Genomic DNA, 14,322 nt, shown 5'->3' on the forward strand with positions numbered 1-14,322 from the left:
GGAGTAAGGTACATAGTAAGAGCACCCAGGAACAAAATGGCTTTTCTTAGTCTATCTTAAAGACCTGGATTTTGGTGTACAGGGCACAATTTGAAAATTTAAGAATCAAACAAAGTGTGGAATATTCTAAACTATGAAGTGGATAGTTACCAACTTAGAGGACCAGAAAGGCCAGCAGCTGGGCACATAGTGCAAAAAAAAAGTGTAAAATGAAACATTTTGTAGTAAGAACACATACAATAAAGCATCCAATTCTAAAGAACAAAGGAGTCTTGTGGTGAAGTGGTACTGTTCTGATAGCTGGTCCAGGAGGACTTAGCTCAAGTTCATCTGCTCCCTAGATTTGTAACGCCATCTCTGAATAGACTGATTAGAAATATCTACAATTCTAAAGAAGGTGCAGAGGAAACTAGGAGTATATGTGCATAAATTATTGAAGCTGGCAGGGCAGGTAGAGAAAGCAGTTAATAAAGCATACTGGATCTTCAGCTTTATAAACAGAAACAGAGTACAAATTTAAAGAGGCTGTGCTTAATCTTTATAACACACTGGTTTGGCCTCACCTGGAGTACTGCATCCAGTTTTTGATGTCAGACATCAGGAAGGAGATGAAAGAGTAAAAGACAGTGTTGAAATTTTACAAGAATAATTTTGGAGATGACAATTTCAGTTAGGTGGACATTCAATACTATCTAGGAACAAGGGCAGGGTTTATTACAAGGTTTTCAATAGGTTATTGAAATCAACTTAGCAAGTTGGACAGAAGAAGTCAGAAGAGAAGGTTGCTGTGCTTGGGCTACCAGTCAGTCAGGTACTCAGAAGCAGAGAGAAAAGTGTCTAAGGCTCTAAGCCGTCCAGGATCTAGGATGTAGAGCCAATTGTTGGGATAAACATAGAAACATAGAAGATAGGAGCAGGAAGTGGCCATTCAAACCTGCTCCACCATTCTTCACGACCACAGTTGATCATACAGCTTAATAGCCTAATCCTGCTTTCTCCCCATAGCCTTTGATCCCATTCACCCCATGTGCTATATCTAGTCACTTCTTTGATACATTCAAATGTTTTGGCATCAACTACTTCCTGTGTTAATGAATTCCACAGGCTTACCACTCTTTGGATGAAGAAATGTCTAGTCATCTCCATCCTAAATCATCTACCCCAAATCCTCGTACTGTGACCCCTGGCACTGGACAGACCCACCATCGGGAACATCCTCCCTGCATCTACCCTGTCCAGTCCTTTTAGGATTTTATATGTCTCTATGAGATTCCCCCCGTCATTCATCTGAACTCTAATTCAAACAATCCCAACCTAGTCAATTTCTCCTCATACATCAGACCCGCCATAAAGACTCAAAAAAAAGCCCTGGGAACTATGGAAGCTCCATGCAGCTGAAAGAGAATGAAGGAAGCTCTAGGGTAAAGTTTATTGCTGTTTGGTCAAAACAATGGAATCCTGAGGCTTTATTCCCTTTGAGAGATCCCAGCTGCCTTTCTTCTGATGATAAGAAAAGTTATAGTCCTAAAACAGATTGTAATATAAATCTGATGTTCTGGTCTGAGATCGTAACCCAACTTGACATGAATTATAACACAGGCTGTAGCACTTTGGATGAGCGCACATTTGGGTGGACGGTGGAAAATTGGCCAGAAAAGCATTGGAAGAGGGAAATCTGGAGACAAAGTCATGGATGAAGGTTTCAGCAGCAGACAAGCTAAGACAGTGTCAGAGCTGGATGATGTAATGAAGGATGAAGTAGATTATCATAGTGATGAAGCAGGTAAGTAGTTGCAATCTAGATCGATCAACAATGGGAAACATTTAAAAGTTCGTCCAAAATAAAGTCCACTAAAAGTAAAGAGAAAAACTAGACACTATTATAACTCCATGGATAGACACAAGGAAACAACTACAGGTTAGGAATGAGGTGACAGTAACTACGTAGACAGCAAAAATGCATAGGGTAAGAGAGAATAAGAGATCACGAGAATGTTCAAAGAACAATTAAAAGGGCAGAGAGGAACTATGAAATTACATTAACAAGTAACATGAAACAGAATGTACAATATTTTATAGGCATATGAATTTACCAGGGAGATAGGACAAGTGGCCATCAAACTGACTAATATAGGAGATCTAAGATCAAAAGTGGTCTCATTGAATAAACTAATTAAAAAGGATTAAAATCCCTGTTCCAGATGGATTGCATCCACATATTTCAAAAGCAATCTAGGAGGCAATAGCTGAGGGATTCCTGCACACATCCAAGAAGCTGTTAGAAAAAGGTAGTGTGCCAGGGAACTTGCTGACAGCTATCGTAATTCCTATAAATAAACAGGGCAGAACATGAGCAGGGAAGTTACAAAACAATCACCTTTAACATCAGTGATTTAAAAAAACAAGATCCTTGCTATCAAAAGGAAGAACACCCATAAAAGTCAATAACAAACAGCACAGTGGACAAATATCATTTGATCAATCTTATTCAATTTTGAGGGGACATCAGGCAAAAAAAAACAAGATTTTTGCTTTCAGACACTAATGGATCTACTGCACTTTCCCACACATAGTGATTGGAACACATTTGTTAGTAAGCACATCTTTGGGATAACTCTGGTTTAAACAATTTCAGTTGCAGTACCTGCAAGACATCTAGCTTTGCCAACTTAGCTCACAACTCCTTCACACTTTCAAAGAATAAAATCACACTAAATTGGTATTGATAACATTACAGATACCAGAAAATCTATACATAACTGAGAAAAACTCTTTCCAGCACCATACAAGTGTGAAATTTCCCAACTCGTTGAGAAGAGAGAACATCAGGTAGGTTAAGATGACAAGAGGCATTGACAGAGTAAAGACAAAAACTAATTCCTCTGCTTAATGAGTCAGTAATGAGAACTTGCCTAAAATCAGTCATCTGGAGAGGAGACAGAGAGAATCTTGTTTTCACAAGAGTTTTTGCGATCGGAAACACTACCTGAAAAAGATGGCGGCAGCCAACACTCTGACCATCACTGGGATACCGTGAGGTGGAGAAGGGAAGGGAAGAAAGCTAGACCACAAATGATCAGTCGGTGATAGAAGGATAGAAAATAGGAGCAGGAATCGGCCAATATGACCATCCAACTCAATTTGCCCCAACAGTACAAGTGCCCGGAGGTGGACGGAACAGCCAAATTCAGTGGGGCAGATGGCAGTGTAACCTTGCTGTGCACAAACCTCCATTTCCAATGAGCAACAGACTCCCTTCGCACACCGACAGACATAGGAGGCCATGACTCCTGCCTCTCTCTGTACCATCCCCCATTTGGACCCTCTCTCCTCGCCTTTCTTCCTCCGGCGCTCACCTGGATTCCTGCCTCTCCTCTTCCTCCTCCTGGCCGTTCAACGGCTCCCGGCTGTGCGCTGCATGGGGCAGGTTGCTGGACAGCACGTACAGATAGGCCGTGGCAGCGGCGAAAATGAGCACCAAGCCGACAGGAGACTTGGCCGACATGAACCCAGACCCGAAACCGGGAGCCCACGCTGTTCCCTGGCGCTGACGATGTCGACGACGAGAGCACGGCAGTGCGCAGGCGCCCCGCCGGCACGTCACATGACCGTCACGGCGGCGCGCTGTTAGACGTCACAACGGCCCCACCCCCTCGGCGCCATGGCAACGGTACACCCCAGTTCCACCTTGGTACTTTGTTGATGGTTTGAGATACATTCATGACCACTGTAATTGAGATAAATTTTAGATTCCAGATTCATAAACTGCTTGTCTAACCCAGCGGCTACCCATTAGTGTTAATTTTAAGCATGTCCCCACAGCACTAAAGGCCCTGGAACTGTAGATGACTGGCCCCCAGTAACTTGAAATGAATTGAATTAGCTTTAATGTCACATGTACTCACTCCACAGTTATCATGCTGCACTTGCTGCTTTAGAATGGCCAGACTGAAGCTCTGCTCCAGGCACAGAGTTTTGAGCAATACTGAAATAATTTGTGGAATTCCCAAAGAACGAGCATTGGCATTGAGATAACAAGGTGTAGAGCTGGATGAACAGAGCAGGCCAAGCAGCATCAGAGGAGCAGGAAGGCTGACGTTTCGGGCCTAGACCCTTCTTCAGAAATGGGCATTGACGGAACCAAAGGGATCTGTATAAGGAGAACCCACTGACTAAGATAGATAGCGCTGTCTAATAAGTTATCTCTTCACACCATGTAAGAATTACATGCTGACAAGAAATTTTGCAGAAACACCAAGCCTGCTGTTCCTGGAAAACGCACAGGTCTGACGCACATCGAGGAAATTGTATTAAACAGAAGAAAAGAAATCTGGGAAACGCTCAGCAGATCACACAGGTTGGAGAGAGAAATCGATTTAACACTTCAGGTTGATGGCCTTTCATTAAAACTGTAACACGAACGCCTTTACAAATGCAAAGCCAGGGAATAGGTGGGGACGAGGGTAATGTGAGAAGGGGGTGATGTAAAGAATAGAAAGAAATTGATTAAATGACATACTTGATTAAAAGACGAAAATGGAGCAAGATAAAAGCAATGAAACAAAAAATGTAATAAGAGGAGTTCTGAATGATTGTTACAGACTATAACAAAATATTCCCATTTCAGGGAGGAGGTTCATGAGGCCAAAGGAGGTGCTGGAGAACGGACTGCAGCTCACCCTGCTACCTGTAAAACAATAGGAAAAGCCACCTGCCCATCGCCCTGAGCAACAGCCGTTCCCATTTCACTTGTCCTCCATGAGTAAACTTTGTTATAGAGTCAGAGATATCTACAGCACAGAAAAAGATCCTTAGGCCCATCACGTCCACACAGGTCAAAAAAGCAAGCACTTAACTATTCTAATTACATTTTTCAGCACTTGGCCCACAGCCTTGTGTGCCTTGTACATCTTAAATACTTCTTAAATCTTATGAGGGTTTCTGCCTCTACCATCCTTACAGGCAGTGAGTTCCAGATTCCCAGATTCAAAAGAAATTTTTCCTCACATCTTGTCTAAACCTTCTGCTCCTTACCTTAAATCTATGCCCCTGATCATTGATCCTTTCATCAAAGGGAAAGGTTTTGTCCTGTCTACCCTATCCATGCCCTCCATAATTTTGTACATTTCATTCATGTACCTTCTCAATCTCCACTGCTCAATGGAAACAACCCCAGTCTGTTGGGTCTCTCTTCATAACTGAAACTCTCCAGCCCGGGCAACATCATGGTAAATCTCCTCTGTACCCTCTTCAGTACTATCACATTCCTTCTATAAGGTGGATTCCAAAACTGCACACAATACTCCAGCTGGGGCCTAATCAACATTTTATAGAGCTCCAGCATAACCTCCCGGCTCTTAAGTTCGGTGCCCCAACTAATAAAGGCAATTATACTATATGCCTTATTAAGCACTTTATCCATTTGTCCTGATAAACTAGGGAACCGGTATACATGCACACTGAAGTCCCTTTGAACCTCGGTGCTTCCAGGGTCCTACCATTCATCATGTACTCTCTTGCTTTGTTTGTCCTGCCCAAGTGCATCACCTCACGTTTATCCAGATTGAATTCCACTTACCACTGAACAGCCCATCTGACTAGCCTATCTATATTTTTCTCTAATCCAAGGCTACCTTCCTCACTGCTTACAACCTCACCAACTTTTGTATCTGTGAAATTACTGATAAATCCTCCTACATTCGTCTAAATCATTTATATAAACTACAAATAGCATAGGCTCTAATAATGACCCCTGCGGGACCCACTGGACACAGACTTCCAGTTGGAATAAAATCCCTCAGCTATCAATCTCTCCTTCCTGCTACTCAGCCAATTGTGAATTCGATTTACTGCATCCCATGGTCTCCTACCTTTGCTCTCAGGCTCCCACATGAGACCTTATCAAAAGCCTTGCCAATGTCCTAGTAGACAACACCAAAAGCATTTACACATCTGTTCACCTCTTCAAAAACTCAATAAATTTGGTCAGACATGACCTCCCCCTAACAAAAACCAAGTTGATTAATCCCTGATATAGCACGGTGTAGAGCTGGATGAACACAGCAGGCCAAGCAGCATCAGAGGAGCAGGAAGGCTGACGTTTCGGGCCTAGACCCTTCTTCAGAAATGGGGGAGGGGAAGGGGGATCTGAAATAAATAGGGAGAGAGGGGGAGGCGGATAGAAGATGGATAGAGGAGAAGATAGGTGGAGAGAAGACAGACCGGTCAAAGAGGCGGGGATGGAGCCAGTAAAGGTGAGTGTAGGTGGGGAGGTAGGGAGGACATAGGTCAGTCCAGGGAGGACGGACAGGTCAAGGGGGCGGGATGAGGTTAGTAGATAGGAGACGGGAGTGGGGCTTGAGGCAGGAGGAGGGGATAGGTGGGAGGAAGGGACAGGTTAGGGAGGCGGGGACAAACTGGGCTGGTTTTGGGATGCGGTTGGGGGAGGGGAGATTTTAAAGCTTGTGAAGTCCACATTGATACCATTGGGCTGCAGGGTTCCCAAGCGGAATATGAGTTGCTGTTCCTGCAACCTTCGGGTAGCATCGTTGTGGCACTGCAGGAGGCCCAGGATGGACACGTTGTCTGCGGAATGGGAGGAGGAGTTGAAATGGTTTGCGACTGGGAGGTGCAATTGTTTACTGCGAACCAAGTGTAGGTGTTCTGCAAAGCGGTCCCCAAGCCTCCGCTTGGTTTCCCCGATGTAGAGGAGGCCACAACGGGAACAGCGGATGCAGTATACCACATTAGCAGATGTGCAGGTGAACATTTGCTTGATGTGGAAAGTCTTCTTGGGGCCTGGGATGGGGGTGAGAGGGGAGGTGTAGGGGCAGGTGTAGCACTTCCTGCGGTTGCAGGAAAAAGTGCCGGGTGAGGTGGGGCTGGGGGGGAGTATGGAGTGGAACTGTACGCAGTATTCCAAATGTGGTCGAACCAAAGTCCTATACAACTGTAACATGACCTGCCAACTCTTGTACTCAATACCCCGTCTGATGAATGAAAGCATGCCGTATGCCTTCTTGACCACTCGATCGACCTGCGTTGCCACCTTCAGGGTACAATGGACCTGAACACCCAGATCTCTCTGTGCATCAATTTTCCACAGGGCTTTTCCATTTACCATTGTCCTACCATTCAATAGAGGTTGCAAGTTTGAAAGGAGCCTTGACATGTTTCTGAGGTGCTTTTTGTAGATGGTACATACTGCTGTCACAGTGTGTTGGTAGAGGAGGGAGTAACTATTTAAGGTAGTGGATGGAGTACTAATCAAACAGGCTGCTTTGTCCTTGATGGTATCAAGCTTATTGAGTGTTGTTGAGCTGCACTAATATAGAAAAGCAAAGAGTATTCCATCACACTCCTGACTTTGTGTTATGTAGATGGTGGAGAAGCTTTCAGAGGTCAGGTGGTATGTTACTTGCTGTAGAATTCCACATTTCTGACCTTGTGTTGTAGCCATAGTATTTATACGATTAGCACATTTAAATTTCTGGTCAATGGTGTCATCAGGATGTTGATAATGGGGATGCAACGATGGTGATGCCAATGAATGTCAAGGAGCAAGGGTTAGAGTCCCTTTTGTTGGAGATAGTCGTTGCCGCATGGATGTTATTTGCCATTTGACAGCCCAAGCTTGGATATTGTCCAGTTCTTGCTGTATTTGGATACAGTCTGCTTCAGAATTTGAGAGGTTGCAAATGGTGCTGAACATTTTGCAGTCATCAGTGAACATTCCATTTCTGACCTGATGATGGAAGGTAGGTCATTGATGAAGCAGTCGAAGATGATTTGGCCTAGGACACTGCCCTGAGGAACTCCTGCAGAGATGTCTTGGAGTTGAGATGACTGACCTCCAACAACCAGAACCATCTTCCTTTGTTTTATGTACAACTCCAATCAGAGGCAAGTTTTCCACTGATTGCCATTGGAAGTTTTGATGCTGCACTTGGTCAAATATGACCTTGATATCAAGGGCAGTAACTCTCACCTCACTTCTGGAATTAAGTTAATGCTTGAGCCAAGGCTGTGATGAGATCCTGAGTTGACTGGTCCAGGATATTTGTCAACTTTTAGTGCCATTAATGTATCCACTTTTTTCTTTACTAATATTATCTACTTTAGATTTACCTCCTCAATCTCATTTGACCTTGGTTTCTCACTGTTTTTGACTCATTTTTGGTGTGTTCTACTATAAAAACAAAGAAAATTTGTTTAATGTTCTGCCATTTCTTTATTCCCGTAATATCTCATGTCAGCTTCTAAGGGATCTACATTTATATTAGCTACATTTATCCTTTTACCATCTGTTTTAATATGTCTTGATCATTTAAGTTTATATTCTAATTTGTCTCCATACAGTATTTTGGTAATTCATAGAATCATAGAATGATAGTAGAAATAGGCCATTTGGCCCATTTGTTGTTGGATCTCAGACTCTCCCGATTCTAAAGCTTACATAACTTATAGACAATATTATAAACCCCTTTAGTTAGCCACAGATCACATTTCTTTTGTCGTTTTAAATTTCTGCATCGATTATGGATTCATGGAGAATTATCTCTTCAAACATTTCTTCAAATGTTTACCTTGTTTCTCCACTCTTACAGCTTTTGATCTAATTTCCCAATATTCCTTGGCCAACTCATCTCTCACATTGTGTATAAATAAAACAAAGAACCGTGGATGCTGGAAATCTGAAACAAAAACAAAAATTGCTGGAGAAACTCAGCAGGTCTGACAGCATCTTTGGAGAGAAAGCAGAGTTAATATTCGAGTCCACTGACCCTTTTTCAGAATGAGGTTCCTTGATGCCACACTAGTTCTGAAGAAGGGTCACTGGACCTTAAATCTGCTTTCTCTCCAAAGCTGCTGCCAGACCTGTTGAATTTCTCCAGCAATTTCTGTTTTTTGCTCACATCTATTGATTGACTTCCTTTGTTTTTAATTGTTAAACTCAATGTAAAGGCCAGACAGTTGAAAGATGCATGTAAAGAGAAGGGTGAGGATTATTTTCTGAGTCCTTGCTTCCAGTCAACATTGCAGTGAAAGACTATTTTAATTCTGCCTGTTTTATTAAAGTTCTTCTCTCCTTCCCAACATTTTAATTTTTTTTTCCCAGAAAGACTCTATCTCAATGGGATATTATCCTATTCAACAGGTGGCTACATTTCAGGAAGCCGAGGTGATGAGTGTCGGTGCGTTACTTAACCAGGCATACCGCCCCCCCGGTAATGGTCATCATATAGGAACTTACAGCAAGATACTAGTTATCATAGAGGAACACAGGCCACTTAAACACTCCCTACCCAAGAGCAGCAAGGTCAGGCATAGTGTCTATGTTAACGCTTGAGTCAAGGAACCAGCTAACCACACCGATTTCAGACTAAACTGACACACATCCTGCTCTGTATACTCAACTCCTCATTGCTGTAAACAGCTGAGCCAGGTTATTACATTTCAGTTCATAATGAAATTAGAAACTGATTCTGAAGTGTTACATTTTCCTGTGTCAATCCTTTTGGAACCAAATGTCACTGGCTGCTTATTAATTAACACTGTATTCCTTTTTTAATGATTTTCTAATCTTATCCTGTTTTTGTCACCTTCCCCTCTAAACCTCCTCAGGTCAGTCACAGTAAGTATTTTTATTTCTTTTTTAGCGTGAAGCTATAACATGTCAACTAAAACGTAGTTGGCAAATCAAAATGAAGGAGCCATTTACAAGGCTTTCTTGAGGGAAAGAAACAAATAACCTTGAGAAAAAAAAGTAATGGGACATAAGATCAAACATACATATAGCTGGAGATAATAATTTTAAAAAGGGGAGAGAGAGTATAACTGGGGGAAATCAGGGTATGCAGTTAAAATCCAGAGTCTTTGAGGTGTTAGAATTTAAATCGGCATCCACATTTGGTTAATTGATGACTCATATCTACAGCAGCATCTTTGGGTATCTTTGAGTTCTTGGTGAACAGTTGTTTTCTTCACAAGGTGCTGTCTTCCAAGATGAGGACAACTGAGAGAGAAAAGCCCTTTGAGGTTCTGCTGTCATGAATCCAAGTGCTTTGCTCTGTCAGTCTCTTCTGTTATGCTTTACACTCCCCTCCCACCCATTCTCAACATCAACACATCATATTTCCACCTCTTTTCAGTTCCAAAGGAGCGTCATGTTGCACTCAAAGTATTAACTCTATTTTTCCTCTCTCTCCAAATGCTGCCAGACTGGCTGAGTTTCTCCAACACTTCGTGTTTTTTTTTAAATTTCAGATCTCCACCATCCCCAGTATTCTGTGATTATTAAAGAAAAATCAGGTTGATGTCTACTCAGAGATCTCACATCTTCCTGTTGGCTGTTCTTCACTCCTTCCTCCAACAGCCCAGTCTCATGGAGCATTGGAGATGAGCAGTTCCAGATGGACACCGCATAGCAATACCTGATTATGAACAAACCAAACCACCATGAAACAAAACGGATAGGATACTGTAACAAGACAATGATATGTTTGCACTGTTTATGCATCATATTTACTTCTTTAAATGGAAGATGTTTGAAGCTCATTTAAACTAATGTCCCAATCAGCACACATTCCATAGCTGAGAGTGTGTATAGTTCAAGACCCAGCCGGTCAGCCACCAATAGCAGTATGAAGGAAATTGGAATCACGCAAGATCTTAGGATTGGAAGTTGTAGAGACCTCAGAGAATTTCAGGGGCTGAAGGGGATTACAGAGATAGAGAGTGGAAGAGGCTATTTTGGGATACGAAAACAAGGTGAGAATTTTAACACTGAGATGTTATCAGATTAGGGGCTAACATAGGCCAGCAAGCACAAGGGTGATGAGCAAATGGAACAGATTTGGAAGAGTTTAAAATGGAAGATTGTTGAGAACAGCTTTAGAATATGTAGCTCACAGCAACTTAGCATTTCAATCCATGCCTTAAGAATCTAAAATCTGGCTTGTTAACCACCGTTGACTCCAACTTGTCTAAAATATTTCTTCTACCCTGTCCTACATGCAGTCCCAATCACCCATCCAGCCCAACCTCACTGATCCAAGATGGTTCATATTTAAAATCCTGTCTCTGTCTTTAAATTTCTCCACAGCCTTGGCCCACTCTATCCCTTCTGCATTTTCTAGCCTTGTATCTCCATCATTCACCATATTCTTTGATTGCCCTATTTGGATCTTCTTGGCTTCCTTTTGGAGCACCAACCCGCATCCCCACTGCTGATAACATCACTTTCAGCTCCATCTTCCACAACCCTTCCCCTGATTCCCTCTGCCCCTGCATCTGTTGGACCTAACGCTTCATCACCTGATCTCAATTCTGTGCATCTCTCTCTCTCTCTCTCATCTTTTATAATTTACTAGTTTTATTGAGACTAGATTTTCCAAGGAGTGGCAGTCCCACACAGTCCCTTATTTTTAACAAAAAGGAGCTCTACGTTTCTGGTTCGAGTTGGGTCTACTGGCAGAGCAGCAGGGTCGGGTTGAGGCCAGCGTGGGGGGCATAGTCAGATCACGGAGGATGGGGTGGCAGTTCAAATTGGATTGGGTCCAGCAGTAGAGTTGGGTCCGGTTGGGTATGACAGGGCAATCTGGTGGGTGGAGGTGGGGGTCAAAGGCAATGCGGGGTAAAGGGTTGGGGCAGAGCAGGTGAAGCAGCTTGAGTTCCGGATGTTGTCGGGTCAGGGTCTAGGGGTGTAAGGGGTATGGGGTAGTTGTAAAAACCGAAAGAACTGTGGATGCTGCAAATCAGGAACAAAAACAGAAGTTGCTGGAAAAGCTCAGCAGGTCTGGTAGCATCTGTGAAGAAAAATCAGAGTTAATGTTTTGGGTCCAGTGACCCTTCCTCAGTTGTTAGGGGTAGTTGTAGTTGGCTGTGTGTGAGACAAGTATGGGGCAATTTAAGAGTTTCTCAGAAGGTAGGCTTTGTAGTTAATCCTGTCCACATTGGAGTCATGACTGTCTGGCAAGCAGAAAATCCAGGTCATTGTTTCTTCACTCCTTAATCTGCGCCTATCACAATATCCAAACAGTCCCCTTCAAAAGAAGCTTAAACAAGAGTCTATGAAGCAGCCAAACTTTAAACATTTCTGACTCAGGAAAAAGAAGCAGTGGGATGAGTAGAAGAAGTATTGATGAAGGAGAATATTATAATGTTGGAGGTGTCGACGTGGATCCAAGACCGTCAGTATAAATGGAACTGCGACTCATTCTTTTGAGGATACGATTTATTAACCCCTCAGTCTTGCACATGCGCACACACCTGCTTCCCCTTAATAACTACCTGATCAATTAATTCATTATCCTCAATCAATTGCTTAGCTACTTGCTATGTCAACATGTAGAGAGAAAGAGTGACAGAGGATGTCCTGATGAAGTCAAGGATGGAATCTATTTGGTAGAATTAAGAAACAATAGTGGTCCCAATACCCTACTCAATGTATTTTACGGGGTACCAAATAGTGGGAAAAATAGAGAGCAGCAAACTTTTAAGGAAATTACAGAAGGGTGCATTACATATTGAGCAGTGAAAATCAGGAGCTTTAATTATGCTAACATAAACATAATAGTAACAGTAAAAGAGAATATTGGGGAAGATTTTATGAAATGTTTTCAGGAGACCTTACTTAATCAGAAAGTGATCAGTCAGGTGTCAGTGGGGGCAACATTTAAGGAATAATGATCATAGCCTATGATATTAATGATTCTATCTGTGGAAAAGAACAAGCAGCAATTAGAGTAAAAAGTACTTAATAGAGATTGACCGGATTCAGGGGATGAAAATGCATCTGGCCCAGGTAAACTGCAATCAACTAATATAAAACAAAGAACTGCAGATGCTGGAAATCTGAAACAAAATCAGAAAGTGCTGGAGAAACTCAGAGGGTCCAGCAGCCTCTGTGGAGGAAGAACAGATTTAACATTTTGAGACAAGTGACCCTTCATCAGAACTCTTCGATCCTCTATGTTCAACACTGTGAGTGGGTTAGGTTTTCTGGAAATTAATGTAGTTGCACTTAAATGACGTTCATAAACTCCTTGAGGAAAAGATTAAGTGCCTTTGAAACATAGGTCAGAAAAATGTTTATTAAAAAAGACTGAAACAAGTTACTTTAGAAAGAGAGAATCATTCGGCAAGTGCGTGTGTGCTAATTTATTTCAGAGCGAGGCAGACTATTCAGAGACAAAGGGTCTGTAAAATGCAGTTTAGCAATCTCCAAAATAGTCAGGAAAGAAGAAAAGAAGCCATGAGCGGCTTAAGGTCAGCTCAGAAACAGAAGGTTGTGGAAGAACAGTTCAATGTTCCTATGTTAAGAAATAAGTGAGCTGTTGTTATCACCATGGTAAATAAATAACAAAAATAAAACTCATTATCTATCTAGCCAAGCCTAACATTGATACCTGACTGGTCCAAGTGTTTCCATCAGCTGGGATCATAACAGTTACCAACTCTCCAGATGATCCCGGAACCTTCACAAATGAAAGATTAATTTTCTTGCTGATTGAGGTGTGCAATTCAGGAGAAAAATCACAATGATATTAAAAACATGTGTCTTTTCTCTATTTTCTTTTGACCAACTGGTTATCTGTAGTAAAAATATTGCAAATCAGGAAGCAAAATGCTTTAATTAGATAGGTTAGTCAGCATTGCTAAATTTTGAAAAGGAATGCACCCAAGTAGAGCGAGCAATCCTATCTCTAGGAGTCACCGAGGGTCAACACCAGAGTGGGCTGAGGAATCTGAAGATAGATCTCTAGTGTTTCAAGTGCTGGCAGTTAGAAGAAGACCATTGTTGATAACAAGTGTTAAGAACAGAAAGTGCTGCAGTGCTGGCAGCATCTGTGAAAACTGAAACAGCTAACATTTCAAGTCCGATTTAATGAGTTGAGTCATTCCTCTAGAGGTGTTCTGTGAAGTGGTCACCCCAGTCTCTGTATGATCTCACCAAAGTAGAGGAGACTGCATTGTGAACAGCAAATACAGATTGAATTAAGCTGCGGTCTGGAGGACTCATTGCAGATTCCAGCAGAGCCCCCCGGCCCTGCTACCAGCGACTCCACCCATCTGGATGACTCACTCCCTCTGCCAAAAGAAAGCCCCACAGTCTGGATGGCTTAGTCCATCCTCGGCAGCGCCGCCCAGTGGTCTGGAGGACTCGCTCCAGCCACGGCAGCGCCTCCCCGCGGACAGGAAGAGTCGCTCCAGCCCCGGCAGAGCCTCCTCGTTGTCTGGAGGACTCGCTCCAACCACGGCAGAGCCTCCCCGCGGATAGGAAGAGTCGCTCCAGCCCCGGCAGCGCCTCCCCGCGGTCTT

General features: G+C 42.8%; 1 protein-coding gene across 12 annotated transcripts in view; it reads right to left on the bottom strand.

The window, feature by feature from the left end:
• LOC109924607 (transmembrane protein 41A) overlaps positions 1 to 3,576 on the bottom strand; it is a 30,822-nt gene extending 27,246 nt beyond the window's left edge. For all 12 annotated transcript variants that reach the window (XR_007262410.1, XR_007262407.1, XR_007262408.1 and 9 more), the window contains exon 1: positions 3,357 to 3,576. Coding sequence is in view for 4 of the 12 variants with exons in the window: in XM_048598569.1 (XP_048454526.1) it covers positions 3,357 to 3,505 (149 nt within the window). In the remaining 8 variants the exon portion in view is untranslated. The remainder of the gene's footprint in view (positions 1 to 3,356) is intronic.
• Positions 3,577 to 14,322: the final 10,746 nt, after the last annotated feature.

Source organism: Rhincodon typus, chromosome 7, assembly GCF_021869965.1.
Source record: "Rhincodon typus isolate 14 chromosome 7, sRhiTyp1.1, whole genome shotgun sequence".
Classification (NCBI taxonomy): domain Eukaryota; kingdom Metazoa; phylum Chordata; class Chondrichthyes; order Orectolobiformes; family Rhincodontidae; genus Rhincodon; species Rhincodon typus.